The 20425-nt window shown below is 40.4% G+C and overlaps 2 protein-coding genes and 1 non-coding gene across 5 annotated transcripts in view; 1 reads left to right on the forward strand and 2 right to left on the reverse strand.

Annotated features, from left to right (window-relative positions):
• Positions 1 to 12583, reverse strand: part of LOC111662964 (uncharacterized) — a 102220-nt gene extending 89637 nt beyond the window's left edge. Inside the window, exons 1-3 of the mRNA XM_023417011.2 lie at positions 12023 to 12583; positions 7769 to 7909; positions 3147 to 3263 (exon numbers count right to left, since the gene is read on the reverse strand). Of these exons, the coding sequence (XP_023272779.2) occupies positions 3147 to 3263; positions 7769 to 7909; positions 12023 to 12283 (519 nt within the window). The 5' untranslated portion in view covers positions 12284 to 12583. The remainder of the gene's footprint in view (positions 1 to 3146; positions 3264 to 7768; positions 7910 to 12022) is intronic.
• On the reverse strand, positions 11907 to 11988 carry trnal-uag (transfer RNA leucine (anticodon UAG)). Its single transcript has one exon. It is a non-coding gene; the product is annotated as a tRNA-Leu (tRNA).
• A 134-nt stretch (positions 12584 to 12717) lies between the features above and the next one.
• pex2 (peroxisomal biogenesis factor 2) lies at positions 12718 to 20425 on the forward strand. 3 transcript variants are annotated; one of them, XM_023416871.2, is made up of 2 exons: positions 12718 to 12781; positions 18801 to 20425. In XM_023416871.2, exons 1-2 carry the CDS (start codon positions 12778 to 12780, stop codon positions 19787 to 19789), a joined length of 993 nt encoding a protein of 330 aa, XP_023272639.1. In that variant the 5' UTR covers positions 12718 to 12777; the 3' UTR covers positions 19790 to 20425. The 3 variants fall into 3 exon arrangements, with proteins under 3 accessions (XP_023272639.1, XP_023272638.1, XP_087032955.1); XM_023416870.2 differs by having other exon boundaries at positions 12720 to 12781; positions 18798 to 20425; XM_087176829.1 differs by lacking the exon at positions 12718 to 12781 and adding an exon at positions 15771 to 15852.

Consider the following 20425-nt stretch of genomic DNA (forward strand, 5'->3'; position numbering starts at 1 on the left):
CTGTTTTTATATTGCCCCACAGCTACCAGGTCCAGTCCACAAGATCACACTCGCATGGACTAGCAAACAACTTTATAATTTCCATTGTTGATTATTGAGTGATTGTTTCATTTTACATCAGAAAATACTGAAAATACTCATCACAATTTCACAGCTCCCAAGGTGATATCTTGTTTTGTCTAATCAACAGTCTACATCCAATATTCACTTTACACTAATATAAAACATAAAAATGCTGAAAATCCTCAAGAGAACCTCGAACCGGATTAAAATAAGTGACTGTAAAGAATAAATGGTTAATTGTAGATTAATTTTCAGTCATTTTGCTAAACTATTAATTGCTTAATCGACTTATTGTTTCAACACTACACTGTAGCAAATCATATTCAAAGCAAACACAGTTTGTGCATTTGATTTTTCCTGTAAAAGTTCTGTCCACTTCACCTTTGTGTTCTTAAAATAAAACTGAAACAAACTAATTAGCATACAGGTTTTGTAAGCCCCGGTAATCCCAGCATATCAGATGGACTGGTTACAGTTCCATCCTGTGGCTGATATATTAACAAAGGTTTACAAGGGCAGAGCACTACATATGTAAGTTTGGCCTTATGGCTGACCTTACAATGCACTTAGTATCCTGCACAGGGAGTAATGCTGCAGCCACTCCTACAAGCCATTTATTCCAGCTAACGACCGTCAAGCACTCATAAATCAGCATTAGGAACCTCTTTGGCCCTCTCTCTCTCGTTTAGTTTCTTTGGCTCCCTCCTTTCCTTATATTTTTTCTCTCTTTGTCTCATGCCTTCTTGTCTTTGCCCTTGTCCACCCATTTTTATATTTTACCTCTGACATTTTACAATCTTTAAACCTACAACTCTTCGCATCCCAACTTTCTCCCTCTTTGTCTGTTTGTACGAACGTATCTCACTCTATTTCTGTTGATCTGTCTTTTTTTTTTTTAAGTTTCCTCTTTTTCTGTCTCTATTTTCTTTCCTTGTTTACTCTTCACTCTTTTTTTTTCCACCCTTCCTGTTGTTTATGTATCTCTCCTCTAACCCCCTGCCATCCATCCTCTCTTACCCTCTCCTGAAAATTCCCTTCCCTGCAGATAGAGACGTGTCCCTGAAATGTCTAACCTGGTATTGGCACCTCTATTGATTTTAATTAAGCTAATTAGTTCATTATTCCAAGGATCAAACGGGGGCATCCATTACTGCATAGAAGGAGACTGGGGGTTGGTGGGGATATGGGAAGGGTGGGGGCAGTGGAGTTAATATGGTAATGAAGACGATCAATTATCACTCACAGCAAAGTCATTAACAACAGCATTAGCATAGTCAACCATCGCAACCCTCTGACCTCCCTGCTCTCTCTTTCTCACACTCCCGCTCTCCCTCAAAGCAGCTGCTACATAAGCAAATGTGAGTGTGAGCAAGAGAAGGAGAGAGAGAGAGAGAGAGAGAGAAAGGTCATAAAGTTCAGAGATGGTTTTTAATGCAGACCTGAAGTGAGTTTACACATTCTCTCGCTGACTCAAACAGAGTAGTCACTACAGAGGGTCAGTGAGGTTTACAGCAACTACTTTTCTATGTCCAAAACATGAATTGTATACAGTATAGGCTTAATCAGTTATAGCAAACAAAATATATCAATATTGCGTTAAAACTAATTTCACTGAATTCCTGCCAAAACTGATACACATATATTTTAGGGCTGTCAACAAATCAAATTGTACAAAAAAATAAATAAATTTGACATTTGATTCTGAAAATGAATATTCAATTGTGAAAAAAAATAGCATAATAACTGCAGCCTGGCACACTAAACTGAATACACTGCTTGACAGTCAATGTCACTTTCATTGATTGAAAATGAAATGTAGATCAAGGTAGAACAGGCAAATAATTCAACTACAACTGTGTGGTAATAATGACAGAGAGTTCACAACCCAACTCGGCCACAGAGAGAGTGATTTGGACTTGTGAGGGAACAAATAGTTACATCTCTCGTTGTATTGGTTGAACTCTTATGGACATAATGCGCATAAATAGATATTTGAATTGTTCGAAACCTGTGTTTTTTTAGAAGGAATCATTTTTGGCTTATTTTGACAGCAATGATTTGTGTCACTATTGTCACATGGAAACAAATCAAATCTGCTCTTAATGCTCATGTAAGTGTGGCTGTGAAACTAATTAGCTGTATGAATAAAAAAAATTGCAGTCATTCTGAAAGGGGATATTTTATCAATTCCAGAAAATTTAGTCTTTCAGAGATGGAAAGGTTTCTATCCAACAGCTACAGCATGACTTACAGACTGCCTCTTTTATGTACTGTTTTGCTACAGTCAGGGAAGCAAAATGGGTCTTAAGAGTGCTACTACAGAGGGTGCTCCACATGACAGAAAGAAATTATGTTCTTATTAGCATGAATTAAGTCATGAGACCAATTTTCTCATTTGGTTCTGAGATTTTAATAGCCCCTGCTCTGTGGTTTATGGGGAATGTCATAAATAGTCACTGGAATCACACACAGAAATGGAGACACTCATCACAGCTGGAGTCCTCCCAGCATTCAGTTAGCAAATTTGTAGTTGACACTTGTTTTAAGCTATTTGTTCTTTTCTCAGATATGAATAAGACAAAAATAAATTAGGTCTTATTCATTAACCCAGTCGTTTCTAAACAAGGACAGCTAACAAGCATGGCAAATGGGAAACTTCCACTCAAAGGTGCAGCAGAACAGAATAACACATCTCCAGTGCAGACAAAGAATCTCAAAAATATGTTTACAAATGTGCGGGTGCTTTGACTATGACTGTTAGGGTAATAATTTGAAAACTGTGTGGGAATGGTGAGATGACAGGTTGAGTGGATCAAAGAGAGGGTCAGTGATCCCAAATGATCCCTACTGATCTGTTCTGATCTACACTGATCCCCCTCAGGCCTTCACAGTCCCCTGTACTGCCCTGCAGGCCAGGGGCTAAACTCTGGGAATTAAACCATGTACCACAAAGACAAACATTCACTGCGATTTACACAGTATACACATAATGTATGAACAAAGTGTACCAAATTGCTAATTTAAGACAGATCAACCGAAGAAAGAAAAAGTCGAGACAGCAGAAAAAATGGAATAAGACTCACTTCAAGGCTGTGCGTGTGTCCAGTTTTCTGGATGAATTGTGTAATGGAGCTCATGTCTGATCTCAGATGTTGAAGATGATGTCTAAGCTCTAGGGTTGTCCTCTGTTGATTCAGGTCCTGAAGAAGTCATTGAGAGATAATAAATTAGAGCCACAGGACTGACAATGAGGAGACAATGAGAAAAAAAGATAAAATCCATGAAACCTTTTGACCCTCCACTCGGCCTTCATAATGCTAAAAGACTTAAGGCTGGTTTATGCTAGAAAAGAACTGATTCATATGACATATTTTCAGAACATGTTTTCCAGCACTGTCAGATGTGTTTTCCAACCATGTCGGATTAAAGAAATCTTGATCTGTGATCTTTTGATCTGATAGACAAAAGATCAGATAGTGACCAAAATAGGAATTTACACCAGGGGGCCAAAATAATGCGCAGAAAATTCTCTAGTTGAGAAATCATGGAGAGACCTATAAGTGGGGCAAAATATGGTGAGATAAACTGACAATGGTTTGACCCTGGTCATCTAAGTTGTCCTAATTACATATCTAAAATTAAGGGTGAGTCCTATATCCATCCTCCAACTGTCATTGAAACCTAAAATTGGCAACCATCTACCTAATAAAAGCGTTTTTAAGCAAGATACTGAATTCCTGCCAGCTGGAGAAGTTGCTCTATAGCTGCCCTTGTGCCTTTGACCTGCCTGGAATAAAGCTAGAGGAAAAAACATTTCTACAGGGATCAATAAAGTGCCAGTTTTATTGCATTATATGATTACTAATCCTTATGCTGCCAAAAGCTGCCAAAACGACTGTCCAACAAGCGTATCACCCAGATGATTGAAGGAAATGACTAAATAGGAAGTTTCCCCATAAGTTTTCCAAACACTCCTCAGCCCTAATAATAATGCTTTTTATTATAACTGAATGACACAAAGAAAGTTCAGCATTTTCCGTACATTTTTTTCCCTCACTGGAAATCTAGCTAACCATAGAAACTCATACTGGCAATAGCATCACAAGGACTGGGAGTCTACATGTAAATACAGATTCTCAATACTGCCAGCTTCCACTGCGACAACTAAATATACATCTATGTACTTCAATATCCATAATAATCTGTGTCAGTGGACACTACACTATTAGAGAGGAAGAAATAGAGCTTGATGCTGCACCTTATTGAAGGTCAATATAAAGACTTTGGTCATGAAGAAGGTACACAGAATTATTTGTGTAAGTTTTAACCTGGCTGGAGTGGCTGGAGCATCAATTCACTAAGGTTGACCAAGTAAGGACAATGATGTCACATGGGTTATTAATAGTGCAGAAGGTAAATGGATTTATACATTTTTCTCATATATGTGTCTAAACCTTCACATGCTAAAGGACTTGTCCTATAACTGACTTATAGGGTACTACAGGTTAAGACAGATGTTCAGTCTTATTCACAGAGTACTGTTTGATGATATGACATCTGGATGACAAATAGACAACAGACTAATTGCAGCAGTCTACAACAGAGAAAACAAGCCTTGGATTTCATGACATTATGACCACAAAACTAACTCTGTTTAGTGTCCATTACAGTTCAACCCTATTGTGCATCAACAAGGCCATACACTACGATTCAATCAGACGTTAGCCAAGCTCCCATTACAGAGCTCACTGCATCGTTTACATGGTGGAACGGTCCATAAGTAGCTCTAAATGCTCTTCATTTGATTGGATTTCACATTATGGACATCAGAGCAGAAACACACTATTGTCCCCTGACTACCCTAATAGACTGTTGAGTGAGGCAGTCCATTTGTTTGTATTTGTTTACCAATCTAGACCTTGAAAACATACAAAGTAACATAAACAGATATTGAGAGCATCATTCAAGAAGGGTGAAAATGGAGATTCAAAAGCTTGGTAGATGGGTCAATAGCACAGCAACAAACTATTATGTTCCCTCAAGTTGTGTCTCTTTGGCTGCCAAGAGAAGCTGTTACTGTCAGGAACAATCAGTTCAAATTGTTCCTCAACAAATTCTTCTTCACCTATTTCCCTTAAGTAGTCATTTTTTTAGTCTACAAGAAAGAGCAAAATAAATTGATCCAGAGTCTAAAATCCTCTACTTATAATAATACATCTGAAAACTAATACAGGTCTTAGCCATTTTCACCATTCTGTGAACATATATTATGCTATAGTTTGCCATAAAACATAATTCACGGCCTAGTCAATAAAGGAATCTGAGAAAGCCCTGTGGAAGAGAAGCTACAGAGATGCTGGTATTTTTTTGTTCCTAAGCAATGCCACAATATGAGATAAGATAAGATAAGATGATAAGATAAGATAAGATAAGATAAGATAAGATATTCCTTTATTAGTCTCACAGTGGGGAAATTTGCAGCATCACAGCAGCAAAGTGTACAGAAAGAAAAAAAGATTATCAAATGATAAGAACCAAACACTTAAGAGATGATAAATAATATAATAAAATATAATATAATATTGACATTAAATACTAAATATACAAAATACAAAACGTAGCAGCAGGTAACTTGTATTGCGCATGGTGGATTGTCAGTCTTTGGTGTGTGAGGTCACTGAGTGCAGTGTTTGTTGTAAAGTCTGACAGCAGCAGGAAGGAAAGACCTGCGGTATCTCTCCTTCACACACCATGGGTGCAGCAGCGTGTCACTGAAGGAGCTGCTCAGTGCTGTCAGAGTGTCTTGCATGGGGTGGGAGATGTTGTCCAACAGGGATGATAGCTAAGCCATCATCCTCCTGTCACCCACTACCTTCACTGGGTAGAGGGGGCATCCCAGAACAGAGCTGGCCTTCTCGATCAGTCTGGTGAGCCTTTTCCTGTCAGCAGGGGAGATGCTGCTGCCCCAGCAGACCACACATTAGAAGATGGCTGATGCCACCACGGAGTCATAGAAGGTCCTCAGGAGTGCCCCCTGCACTCCAACAGACCAGGGTCTCTGTAGCAGATACAGCCTGCTCTGTTCTTTTTTCAGTCCAGTCCAGTTTATTGTTCAGATGAACACCCAGGTAAGAGTCCACTATCTCAATGTCCATTCCCTGGATGTTCACCAGTGTGGGAGGAGCGTGTTTCTGTCTGCGGAAGTCCACCACCAGCTCTTTGGTCTTCCCAGCGTTGTTCTGGAGGGGGTTCTGCTGGCACAAGTCCACAAAGTCCTGGGTCAGTTCTCTGTGCTCCCTGTCATCCCCATCAGGTATGAGGCTGAAAATGGAGGAGTCATCAGAGAACTTTTGCAGGTGGCAGTGAGTGGAGTTGTAGGAGAAGTCTGAAGTATAGAGGGTGAAAAGGAACGGAGCCAGAACTGTTCGCTGTGGGACTCCTGTACTGCAGATGACTCCGTCAGACACCCAGTCCTGGATCCTCACATTCTGCGGTTGGTTGGTGAAGTAGTCAAGGATCCATGTGGTGAGGTGACGGTCCACTCCCGTGCAAAGTATTGTATTGACCAGTGTAGAGCGCACACAAAACTAGCCCTCTGACCTTCTCCATAACAGCAGATACTTTGATGTATAATTTGCCATAATTACTTTTCTGTGTTAAAAATCTACTCAGAAGAGAGCATATTGATAGAAGCCTGGCTGGAACTGAAATTGAACAATACCTTAAGGTCACTGCATCAAGTGGTGATGATGTCTTTATTACCCTGCCTTGCACTGACAAACTTGGGAAAAAAAAGGAAAAAAAAACTTTTTTTGCACACAGCTTTCCACCTCCAGTCCACTATGAATGAATCCTAATTTGTAGTTTCCTCTAGAAAATGGTTGGTGCCACAAACTTAAAAGATAATTATAGAGGACCTTCCCTGCCCTACTTCTTTTCAGTTTACTATCCTGAAGAGTTCACTGTATCTTTAACACCACGTCTCACGAAAGAAACTATTCAATAAAGTGATATTATTCTGTCTAAACAAAGAATTGTTTTTCATTGCATAACTGTTAACTGCATTCAGTGTGATCTCAACTGATTGGATTTTATAAAGTTGACAAGACCTTGGACTCGAGTAATGTTCGCAAATAAAGGTTCCTGGAGACAATGGTACTGCAGAATAGAAAAAAGCCAGGAGCTGTTATTCTCTGTCTTTTTCTCTCTCTCCTGTTCTCACTTTTGAAAAACTGATTACCACTTGTGTTCATGGTTAACTAACCCTAACCCTGGTTATACAGCAAGGTTATATGAAGGTATGTACATTTATTTGTATGTATTCAAAAGGAAATAAGTTGGGTTTGCAACCAACATTTATGTTGCAAATCTTTGAAAAGCGTCACCTGTATAGTATAGCTTGGTTTTTCTTTTACTTTTTCTTATGTTCTTTATGTTGTGCACACACAACGGGCCATGGGGTGAGCTCCAAAATATTCTGTAGGTATAAAAATCTAAATTTCCAAACTTGTCTTTTATACACCAGTCAGATGTTCTCATGTATTTCAAGTTGATGTGGGTATACTGGGAAATATGTCTCTAAAAATATTCTACATTTCTTTTAGAAATGTATTTATTCTACATGTATTGAAACCCTTTGTCGCGTTACTATTTACTGACTAGGTCATTACAACAAAATGGTATAAAAGCATTTAGAAAACCTTACATCCAAGATACAATCAGAGGTGTGTAGCTTCATTCCCAGCTTATTGGAAGCTTCCATCTGAAGATCCTCAATGGTCTGAACCAGCACATGGGTCTGGTCTGTGAGGTCATTCACATAAGATCGCAGGAAATCCTCTTTCTTCTGAAAGAATAATAGCACAGCAGGATCAAACTGTGGTTTATTTGTTGTGTAACAAGACGACAGTAGAACCATGCAGTGTTTTTCTATGATACAAATTGTTTTACTTTGTTAAATCAGTCAAATAAATGAAAAACAAAATCCATGTTTAAAGCAAAAGAGCAGTAAAAACATAATTTGTGCACCACAAATTATGTTCAATCATATGGGCCACTGACTGACAAAAAACAGTTGTTTTCCTTAATGATTACATTTATATACAACTGTTTTGCATTAGTTTGATATGCTTTGGGGGAAACATAATTGCATTCTCTATTAACGTATCAACAGAATATTAATAGGAAACATATCTGCAAAATGCTCGCTGACAAAGTTTTTCCATTTGTTTTTCATGGCAACTAGATCATGATCACCAATTTATAGTTATGTTTAGGCAACTAAAATATATGGTCATGGTGTAATATTAAATAGTCAAAAAGCTGAATTACAGCATGGGTAGGGACACCAACCTACAGTCTACAGCAATACACCCTCCCATTGCCCCCTAACTTCCTCCTTGCAACTTTTTACAATGCAATAACAATATCACACACTTTCCTGTATCAGGACAAAAGGTTGCTAGGGATAACAAGTCACGATTGCAAATTGCAAATTAACTTAATGTAGTTCTCCTACTGGCAAAATCTGTGAATTAATAAACAGAAAAAACAGGGAACTAAATGCTTCCAATGATAGCCTCATAAGAGAAACATGACAGATCCCCAGATAACCAGGACAACACAATATGATAGTTTATGTTTTATCTAAAAGGAAGCTACACTGGGTGGAGAGTCAATAGTCTCATAGGGCAGGTTGTGATTCTTTTATTTTGGGTCAAAAATACACATCTGAAGCCAACTGACCTGTGACTGTGGTGGTGGTAGTGAAATCCTGAAATCCACTGTTGATCTATAAAGATACCATCTAACAGCCGTCTGTCACTCACTCTACCACCATTTAGTTAATTACATATCGAATTATAACCATGGGTTTATTCTTGACTTCAATTTCTTGTGTTAATCATTGAGGAGTAATGAAACGGTTTTGATATTGAAAACATTGTTTTACTTCCGAAAACCACTATACAAGACTAGTCCTGCCAGACAAGGAGATCAGATACTCTTGGCTTTCACGTAGCAATGCACATGGGATTTACAACAAATGACCTCTGAACTGTATTATTAGAAAGGAACACTTCATGAGCAGGCAAGAAGAGGTAGTTTGACAGGCATTAGGTCAGGCTCAGAAATATGCTATTCACTGTTGCTGCTTTGTGACTGAAAGAATGCACATATTTCTAAGTTCAAGTGTGTTGTTTACATATATATATATATATATATATATATATATATATTACATCTGCGCAATTCTTCAGTACAGCCTCTCCGGTCATTCTTTTATCTCAATTAGAAGACTTGCATGTGCACCTATCCCTTAAAGGGATTGTACAGTTAGCCAGATACCCAACACATACAATGATTGCAGAGCCACTGAAATTCAGAATCATTTTGTCCTGGAGGAGCACCTGTACATCTGTTTGCATAAACAGTTGTCCCCTACAGCCAAAAAAAGTCAACAAGCAGTTTATACCATCCCCTGACACAAAATATAACAGGGTTGTATAGCTTCAGGGAGAGTAACTTTACAAAGATGGTAGATGTGGCAGTATCTAAGATAACATTTCCAAGTTAACATTTTTTTTTAACATATTTTAAAATGTGAAACTGAAAATGTTGCCATTATATAAAACTCAATGGCATGTTGGTTTCATGTTTTGCAGCTTTGGAACAACGAGGAATTCGTATTAATGGTGACTGCACCCAGGCAGAAGAAAAAAAATGTTTATATGGATTCTTTAATTGGGAGGTTGTTCAAGTGTTTTAACATGGAAACATCATAAACGTAGAGTGGGTTCATGGATGAATGGGCATTGTGTTTTCAATGGACAAGCTTTATGATTAACTGCCCACATCAACCTTCGGACTTGGGAGCTCCTGGGTTCTAAACACATAACCTTGTTAAGCAGGCCCTCAACTGGGGCCGGCTAACTGAAACCCATCTCTGAAACCTTGTTACACTTGCTTTGATGCAAAGCTCAGCTCACACAGGCTACATTCTGTACCTAAATGATGTCACATCACAATCCTGATGATTAGAAACCTCTCTTTTTTAAATATGAGTGTGGATCTATGTTCCTGATCTCTGCCGCTCAGATGGAAACATAATGCAATTTGCCACCTGTTACAAGTGCTGCGGCTTTATGAAAGCACCCCTGTGCTTCCTACTGTCATTTGTCTGACAGGACAGAGGTCATCTTCTGATGCCGGAGTCACAGTGGACAGGATGCTCTTTGATTTGTATTGGATGGATGTTAACCTAATGACAATAGATGTCGGCAGAAGACTACACATCCTGTAAAGACTTTGGTTCTAAATGCCGTGCTCAATAACGCTTTTTTTAAAAAACCCGACTGGGCCCATGAATACAATCCAGGGTCCAGGGTCCTCCTGAGTAGGCTGAAGTTTCCCCAGTAAAATGAGCAACGGTGTGATTTACAAGATACAGTATCTTTATTTGATCATGTCTGATCAGACACTGTCCTTTCAGTGACCTGAATTAGCTGAAACAGACCCAACAAAAGTGCAATGTTTCTGACAGGGTGAGAATTTTCTGGTCCTGGTGGGTAGCGCAGCATATGGCCAATATGGATTCAGAGACCATAGACTGTATGCAAAGATGGGAGTAGCTTCTGTGACATCACCTATAGGTTTCTGAAGAGCAGTTTTGAAGCTTAGATTGAGCTGCTCCCCTGTCACCATCTTAGCAGTGCCTGACTCTGAGACTTCGGTTCATGCTAGTTTAATAACTGTGGCAAGCATATGCTCCCATTAGCATCATTAGCACAGCTGGGCGTTTTGGCTCAAAGGCTAACCCAAGGCTAATTAATTTGCTTGCTAATTAGCTACTTAACAAGCTACAGTAACGAGCTAAGCATGGTGAGCGTAGACACCAACACATGCTAATTAGAGCTAACATATAAGTCCAATATCACTAGAATTTCACTCACCTCAAAAAACAGGAGCACAGACATCCTCACATTAGCTAGTCAATTAACCACACAATAAGCCATATTATTTGTCCGATGTATGCATGAAAAATCCTCCAAAAGGCTCCAACACCTCTTTTGTTGGGTCTGTTTCATACATAGCCTAGATGTCACGTTAAGTGACTTGAATTAGCTGAGGTAACACTGAGCAGACAGCTGGTGGCTAGACACAGAGTAACAAGCCAAATGTGTCAGCATTCACCTGTCACCCAAGCAACCACATCCTCAATTATGCTTAACTTTAAGCCTTAACAAAATTTAAACAGGTGACTTGTATAAAAATTCACCCCATGTGCCTTGGTCATGAAGGGGGAAATTAGCTATGGAGACCCAAACCGTTCTTTGTTCTAGGCTGTAAACAAGCTGTAAAGTTGGACATTTTAATGTGAGTGTATGGGGATTTACTCACTTTTGGGGCCGCCTCAAGTGGCCATTCGAGGAACTGTTTTTTGCACTTCCATGTTGGCTTAATTTTTCAGCCCTGGAAGTTGCAGGGGGAGGGGAGGGAGTACAACACAGGCTATTTATTCTGTTATCTGAACGCCTCACATGGCTGCATGAAGAGAAGCCTCTTGTCCAAAATCAAACAGGTGTGTGGCCAAAAATTAGTTCCTGTGAAAAGAGTAAAATAAGGCGCTCTAATCTAAAACTTACCTATGGTGAAAGCAAGTGATTTTACCTACCCTGGCCCAAGCAAAGCATATGTAAGGGAAACACCGATGTAATCAGGAGAAGCGTCCCGGGATGCTTCATGGTTACAATGAACTAACTAACAAACATGTGACAGAGGGTCAAGCAGATATTTCACCCTGCCTGACGTAAATTTTCACACTTTTAAGTCATAATTAGCTATAATGGCAGCGGTGGGATTCGAACCCACGCCTCCAGAGAGACTGGAGCCTAAATCCAGCGCCATAGACCGCTCGGCCACGCTACCGTGAGAAAGCGTTGTGTAAAGGATATTTGCTCACCTGAAGCAGCTCCTCCCGGGTCACAGTGGGGTCTAGTTCCAGCCATCTCAACCTCTGTTCGTAAAGTCCCATGAACTCGTTTAGAAGCTGTTTCACGTTGGTTGTCTCAGTCTCAGGACTTTGGATGGCAACTTTCAGCTGTACTTCTCCTGAGGGAGATGGTAGGTTCAAAGTATCCCTTACCTGTCCCGACAGCTTCGAGTTTTTCCCTGGCTCTTGTGTTGTTGTCTTTTGGCTCATTCTTAAACAAGTTTTCACCATTACCCGTGTTGTTTATGAAACAAACCGCTGAATTTGAGAAAGCTAACAAACGTTAAGTAACACTCATTATCACGACTCTTCACTGTGGTTAAACTTTTGAACAGCCCTGTAGTTTACATGATTAGACCACTGAAGACCAACCCGCAGAAAGTCAATGCCTGGCATTTTGAGTGCATGTAAGACGTTATCTGTGTTACTTCATGTGAATTACCGTGGCTTCACCGATAACTCGGTCGCTATGTGTTGTTACTACAACGGAGGTTGTGAATGCATTACTTCCAGACGCTTACCCCTGCAGTTTGCCGCTGCTTTGGCGCTGGAAGATCTGATTGGCTAATTTTGACCACGGGATTCGCAACCGTGACGTATCTGCACACCATTGGTGAGTTTTCTTTAAGAGGCGGGATGAATTTTTGCAACCCGGAAATACTGTTTGTTTTCGTTGTATCAGGGAAGACTGGGTTACATTGACTTCACCCCTCACCTGAAAAGAAATGGGTAAATATATATTCGTTATGTTGCTTAAAAAACATTAATGTCTACACTATTTTCTTCAATACCCTCGTGTTTCCACTGGAAGCTCAAATGCGGCATGTCTGCTTCGTTTAAACGGTGTAAAGTCTTGTGGTCCTTCGTTATCACCTCCGTGTTTCTGTGTACTGTCAGTGTTGTGTTTTTAAAGCGCTATATGCTCCTTTTTTTCCCTTGTGTTTGCATTTAAAATCAACTCCATTACTGATGTATATCGATGTGTATTGTGCATATGGTTCAAACGACCAACAACTGTGAATTAGTATTCAATGTGAGTTTGTCCAGATATATTTACCAACTGCAACTTTGGATGGTAACCTTGTGGCTGTGTATTCCTTCAAGAGTATGTTCCACTGCTCTGCACATAATTCCATTATTCCCCTAAATAATCAGTGCCAGAGATCAAAACTTTCCACACTGAGATTCAAGGCAAAGTTGATCTTATTGATTTTCAAGTGAGTACTCACTTCATTTCTCTCATCCCAATCATCACTCCTGTACTCTTATCTGCCTCTTGGTTATATCTCTCTTTTCCAGTGGCTTTGACTTCACTGCTTTCACACACTCTGCCAAAACCTAATCCCCACTATGATTATCTCATAATGCTCCTGCCTTATTATCAAAATGGAGCAGATTTGGGTTTTGTTTTTGTTAAAGACTGATGGGCACAAGCTAAAAAATTAAGAGACAATGCATTATGAAGAGAATGTAGACCATCTGATTGCATGAGAGTGAAGTGTAGTCATGTGTCTCTGGAACGAAACACTTAGTGTAATGAGTGTGTTTTTAAGGGAGTCACTGAAGTTAGATTGGGCTGTGATGTCACTCTGGGGTCATAAGGTCATTTAATACAGTTTCCAGATGAAGGCAAGTGATAAAGGCAGTGGGGTTATCTGCAAACTTGGAAAGAATTTCGCCCCAGGGTACAATTAAGGGTTCTATTTTCATACCAATAATGCCAAAGGTATTCAATTTAAAATGATAAGAAACAGAAAAGCAATCTAATCTTCACATTTTAGAAGCTGTAATCAGCAATTATAATGCATTTTAATGGATAATGTGTCATCAAATCGTAATTTTTCCCTTCGTTTTGTCTGGTTTGTTGTTTTCTTTGTTGTTGTTTTCTTTTTTATTGTTTTGTTTTTTACTTGCCAGCTTTACATATGGTAATATACTGATAGGAACTGGCAGATATAAAACTGTTATTACGAAGAGGCAATGCATGATATTTTCTGAGCATCCAGTATGCAAAATTAATTTTGATAAAGTCTACATCATATTCAGTTATCTCTTAAGTATCACAGTATTTTTTCCATATTTGCATTGCACTAGCTGTACATTGCCAGAAGGCACATTATTTTCTTATTTTTGCAGGAAATCAATGCATTAAACTTCCAAATTGAGATGAAAGTATAACATGTCAAAATGTCATTAGGGCTATAATTTTGCAGCAGTCCAGTTCTCCAAATTGATTCACAGATACATATCGAAGAAGAATTCCTAAAACTAGTATCAGTAGGTTTTATCTGTTCTAGCAGCTGCTTGAATCTCTCATCCTGCATATTTTCATAGATTTTATAGGAGACAAAGAAACAGCTCCCACTCAGTTTAGAATTTTCCACTTCTACACACAATTTAATTGCTACACAGATTAAAAAAGCAGGCAAAATGTTTCCTCTTTTATTAACACTATGTTATTCATGCATAAAGAGAAGCGAAGAAATGTGATGATCAAATATTCCTCAGGATAACACATTTTATTTGCATGAGGTGAGGCCCCGGTACTTTCTCATTGACTCCTAAGAAAGACACAACTTCAGTTCTCTCATTTATTAGTTCCGCTTTTTCTTCCACGTTCATTGTGCCTCTCTGGGCTCTAAATGTTTCATGACTTTTTAAGTTGTTTTTTGCAAACCCCTGTACTTATTACTCATACAGCCTTAGCATACTCAACCTTCGTACTCACGAAATCAATTAATTCTCTTAAATAATTTACCTTCTGAGCAAACCAGATTAAGCAGAGCAGATTTTTGTGTGTCAGATGTGGTGTTCTAACTGATGTGTATTTTTTTTTTTTTTTTTTTCAGGCATTAACTTGGCCCTTACGCCATGGCTCGGAGGAGTCTTGGGTGATTAGAGAGAGAAGAGAGCCTTGATAAAGCATTAGTGTGTGACACACATACACACACACAGCCTGAAGACCCCTCTGTGAATTTGCACACATTCATTTTTCATGAAACAGACTCATAACAATTAGTCTGGTTACCGCCTGGGTAATCTTAGCGTCCCTGTAATGCCTGTGGTCTGCTGTATGACATCACTGTCTTAAAAGTTCTAAATCTGACATTCTCATCCGTTTTCATGGTGAGGACATTAGCAGGCCTTGGCTAATAGGCTCGCGCTCGTTCCAGGCGAAAGAAGGGCAATAAAGTGAGGGGGCGGGAGAGAGAAAAAAATGAGACTGGACTGCTCTGAGAAATAGGTTTTATCCACCACAGCTTTTACACAAATTAATTTACATGAGCAAGAGAAGAAAATGTAAAGTTGTAATCCAGCATGCTTTGCCAGTACATCGCCTATTTCTCACTACAAGCATCATAGAAACCCAAGTGAACGTTTATGCATTATTTCAGCAAATATATCATGCTAACAACCATAGATAAGTGCTTAGGAATTTGAGCACTACGCCATGCCAGGAGCTAAATCGAGACTTTTGGCCACACAGTTTCCAACTGCCAACTTTCAGTAGCTTTGTGAGTGGCTTCAGAGCATTTGTCTGTTGCAGAAAAAGCAAAATGCAATCCCCTGGAGACACTCCACCTTCCTAGAATCCCCCAGTCTTTAGTCCCCTGCCCTAAACACCCTCATACCATCCCTAGATACCAAAGCCAAGGTCAAGAAGAAAGTGCAGCCTTCCTCTGTCTATAGGCTATTCCCTGGATGCCCGCACCTCAGTATAGCTGAGACATGTATGCTTCGGGAATGTTCCCTCCTCCTTTATTGTGACCATCAGTATGAAGGTCAGCTCCTAGGGAGAGGTTTGTGCTTATCTGTTTTTTCCCTTCCCGCATTTTTTCTCCTCAGCTATCTTTGCCCCCAGTTTCTTTTCTTCACTGTATCAGTAGACAGTACCTCAGAGCTCCCAGCTGGGGGTTTCATGACGTGTTGTCTGACGTGTCGGTCTTCTTTTTCCGTCTCTTTTTCGATGTGTCTTTCTGTTGAGTAGTTGTCATTACAGCCCGTTTTCTAGTTTTTAGAGGACCCGGTACAGCTGCAAGACTTCAGTCTGATGCTCTGTAGACTTTTGTTGCCTCTTCTCTCCTTCCTCACACTGGTCAAGGCACCCATTTGCCTTGAAGCGATGTAACGGTGTGTTTCCAGTTAGAATGGATGTTGTTGTTGTTGTTGTTGTTGTTGTTGTTGTTGTTGTTGTAGTAGTCTGTAAGCTATGGCAGTCAGCCTTGAGTCAGAGTATTATCTTTGTCTGAACAAGATGCACAGGCTAAAGGAACAAGGGGAGGAAAAAAACTCTCATCTGACCTGAATCAAAATACCCTTTAATATTCCAAGGAAAATGTTTTTAAACTATTTTATACAGCTCTGATAGAAATGCAAGACCCCAGACTTTTCAGGTGATTTTTCTGTTGATTTTCAGTGAACTCCTCTAACCTGCTTTTAGTTGTCAGTTGCCAATTCGGCAAGAGAGGACATTTTGTCTGTGGGTCAGTTTGTTGTCTGACCCACGAGAGAATTATCAATATATCGTGTGTGTGTGTGTGTGTGTGTGTGTGTGTGTGTGTGTGTGTGTGTGTGTGTGTGTGTGTGTGTGTGAGAGAATACATCAGAGAAAGCGTCTGTCAGTTTGTATCTCTGTATCTGTATACGTTTTGTGTGCAAATGCTGTACTGTCTGTCCTCTAACACACACCATGTCAGTACTCTGTAAACACTTGCACTGACTGTGACTTTTGACTATTACATAAGAAACATGGATTTCCAGCTGTCCACGGTAAAAGCCCTGTAAATTCAAATGCTTAATTTTTATAGGCAGCCCAGCATTGACTGAAGTGTCTGCTTGTTATATATTTGCCAAGTGCTGCAAGTCTGAAGGGAAGCTGTCAATAGCAATCCCAGCTATTGATATGGCAGTGGGCAGGAGATGTTACTTGGCCCCCGACTCCGGCATCCCTCTGATCCCTCTACATCATAATTACATTAATATTGACAGACCCTTGACAATAGTCACATTACTATTGATAGGTGGCTGTCAATACCGTGTTTGCCCAAATAAAACATATTCATTCATAACTTGTAAACTGCTCGATAAAAGGCTTTGAAAAGAATATTGGACCCGGCCGGGTTTACTTTCCCGAGAGGGCTGCTGCTGTGACAGGGATTTCCACCACCTGGCTGTGTGTGTGTGTGTGTGAGAGTATGTGTGTAACTATGGACTGATAGATTAATTTAGCTCTGTATTAGAGCTCTGCATAGATCAAGGCTACCCTTGACATACATATAGTCACACACACATGCACCCATAAATACATACACACACAGGCACATACACACACAAAGGCACATAATCTGCACATTTTCTCCCATCAAGGAAAAACTTTCAGATTAAGCTAAACAAACGGAGCCTGTTTATTGGTTAGCATACACATTCAGACTACCTCTCTTTTTTTTTTTTATTAATCCAAACTCTACTTCCATCACAGGCGAGGTTCTAGTCACTAAACATGGCAGCATTTCAAATGCAGCTCAATGAATTTGTCACACCTGCTTACTTCAGCGTGAATTCACTCTTTTTTCATTCATTTGCTAATTCTAACTTAGTTGGACGGTGTACCCTGGCTCTATTGAAACATCATGAATACACAGATGGTCCTGTGCACCACAATAAGCCCAAGCACTGCCATCATATATTAGAATGTTTTTTTTACCTCCTCGAGAAACGTCTAAAGTGACCATCATCTTTCTCTCTTTATGTCAAAACTGCCATATTTACCAAGCTGAAATCTCTTTTAAAGCCTTGTGACAAATCCTGTTCAGCGAGACACTCAAGCCACTGTCAAAATAGGGCCTCTCTGTGGCCCTCTTGCTCTGTCTCTCCTTGCGTTAGTTAGTCTTCCACTTCTTAAGCGTTTCATTTGAGGAAAGGGCAGATAAAACTGGGGGAACTGTGAGCAGTTTGGAAACGTATGCAGCACAAAATAGTCCAGGCGTCGCAATGGTGAGATCCCATATGGAGTCAACTCTAGGGGGAAGAAAATTGTTCCACATTTGGCAGATGTTTACGGTGTACCAGAGACTGTGCCGTTAGCCTAATCCCTAGTGATGTGATTTGTACACACACCCCTATCTCCAGAGGGAGCAGGCACCAAGAGCCCCTGGGCTTTGCCTCCTCTGTGTGTGTGTGTGTGTGTGTGTGTGTGTGTGTGTGTGTGTGTGTGTGTGTGTGTGTGTGTGTGTGTTGGGTTGTGTGTGTTTATACACTGGAGAGAGCAGACTAAGACCCCCTGCTCCTCTGCATTGCGCAGCTCAAAGGTTGCATTAAGGACGGGTTTTACATGTGAAAAGTGATTTCCGTTCCTATGTATAAAGAAAAAATAACCTTCCTAACAGGATGGGCTTCACCTCCGGGGCCTCATTCCTCCAGCAACCGAGCTGTCCTTTAAATATATGGGCCTCTGTCTACATTTTGTTCATGTTCATAACTCCTATAGATCAAGTATGGTGTTGCCCATATTTTAATTTAACATTCCTAGTATTCATTTGTCTCTTTTGCACACTTATACACTTCAGCAGAAAGAGTTTTTTTTTCTTATTTTATCAGCATCTAGAAAAATTCAAAAAAAAATTCAGCCTGTAACAAACTAATAATCTCAATGTTGTTGAATGTTTTTGTGCATGATATACAAACTGCAAAATTTGAGTCACTTGAAAAATATGATTAATTCATATATCCCTATGTATTTTTCCAGCAGGTTTGGTAAGCGAGGAAAACCAAAAAGGGACAGCCGGACGCTCTGGTCCAGAAAGTGGCGATGAGCTGCAGACCCCGGTGTTGCGCATCAGCCAGCTGGATGCCCTCGAGCTAGACTCAGCCCTTGAGCAGCTGGTATGGACCCAGTTCTCCCAGTGCTTCCAGAACTGCCGCCCCGGCCTTCTCACTCCTCTGGAGCCTGAGCTGAGGGCTTTGCTCCAGCTGCTCCTGTGGAGGTTCACACTGTTTTCTAGCAGCGCCACAGTGGGCCAGTCTTTACTGAGCCTGCACTACCACAACACTTTTTCCTCCTCTCCCCGTTACAGACCTCTGTCCCGCAGGCAGAAGTTAGGTCTGGCCCTGCTCACCGCAGGCCCCCGCTGGCTCAAAGAGCGTTCCCATAGCCTGCTGCTGTGCTTGGGTTTGAATACAGGAGGACCCGTGTCTGAAAGAGACAGTGGTTTGCTCCAAAAGGGTCTCCGTAGTTGCCTGAACCTTATTTCTTGTATTGCCCAGCTCGCAAGTCTCATCAACTTCCTTGTGTTCCTAAGGAAAGGTTGCCATCCTGTCCTGGCTGAAAGGATTGTGGGAGCTCAGGCAGTTTTCACCAAGCCAAATGTTGTCCGGGACATAACCTACCAGTACATGAACCGGGAGCTGCTGTGGCATGGCTTTGCTGAGTTCCTCATCTTCCTGTTACCACTGATCAATACAAGGAAACTGAAGGCGACAGTGTATTCGATTGTTTTTGGGGGAGGAAGTGCTGATGGAGAGGGAGGTAGAGACGTGCACGGGGTGTGGAAAGAGTGCGGGCTATGCGGAGAGTGGCCGACCATGCCTCATACAGTGGGTTGCCAACATGTTTTCTGCTACTACTGCATCAAAAGCCACATCATTGCAGACGCTTGCCTCACCTGTCCCAAATGTGGTGCAGAAGCAGGACAGCCTGAGCCAGTCAAGATCGAGGTGGAGATGACTGGCAGGCAATGATATGAAGAAGCAGCTATGACTGTATTTATTTTGAAATTACATGGACTTTTTGAAATTAAAATGTGTTATAATTTTATAGCTGTACAGATTGAATACACATAGAGTGAACAGGCTCATGACTAACCACTCATGTTATTATGCTAATTTATCATAAAGTTTACCATATTTTGATATGAAAACATGAAGAAAAGGGTTTAACAGTCCCTGTGTTGTCAACAGCCCTCCTTTTTGAGGGTAGTCGTGTGTGTGAGTTTATGACTGGACTTCAGTCTTTATGATGTCTGTCTTTTCTGAACACACATCGACCTGCTATGTTTAATGTATGTGTGCATATATTGACAATCCTCTGCCCCTTCTGTTTCTCCAGCTGGACTTTGGACAGAACTATTTGTCTTTGGTGCACTGGACAGACTACCGAGAACCACACAGAGCATATATTTGATGAGTGAACGTGTTGATTTATGCTCCAAATTGGGTGTGTGTGTGTGTGTGTGTGTGTGTGTGTGTGTGTGTGTGTGTGTGTGTGTGTGTGTGTGTGTGTTTGTTGAAATGGGAATATTTGTTCTGATGAAAAATGCAGAAAGTCAGCTGAATAAATAATGGGAGGAATTTCTGATGCCTCTCATCATTGCCAAA

The sequence above is a fragment of the Seriola lalandi genome, unplaced genomic scaffold (genome assembly GCF_002814215.2).
Source record: "Seriola lalandi dorsalis isolate HSWRI2012SDOR001 ecotype SW California unplaced genomic scaffold, Sedor1 jcf7180002054570, whole genome shotgun sequence".
NCBI lineage: Eukaryota > Metazoa > Chordata > Actinopteri > Carangiformes > Carangidae > Seriola > Seriola lalandi.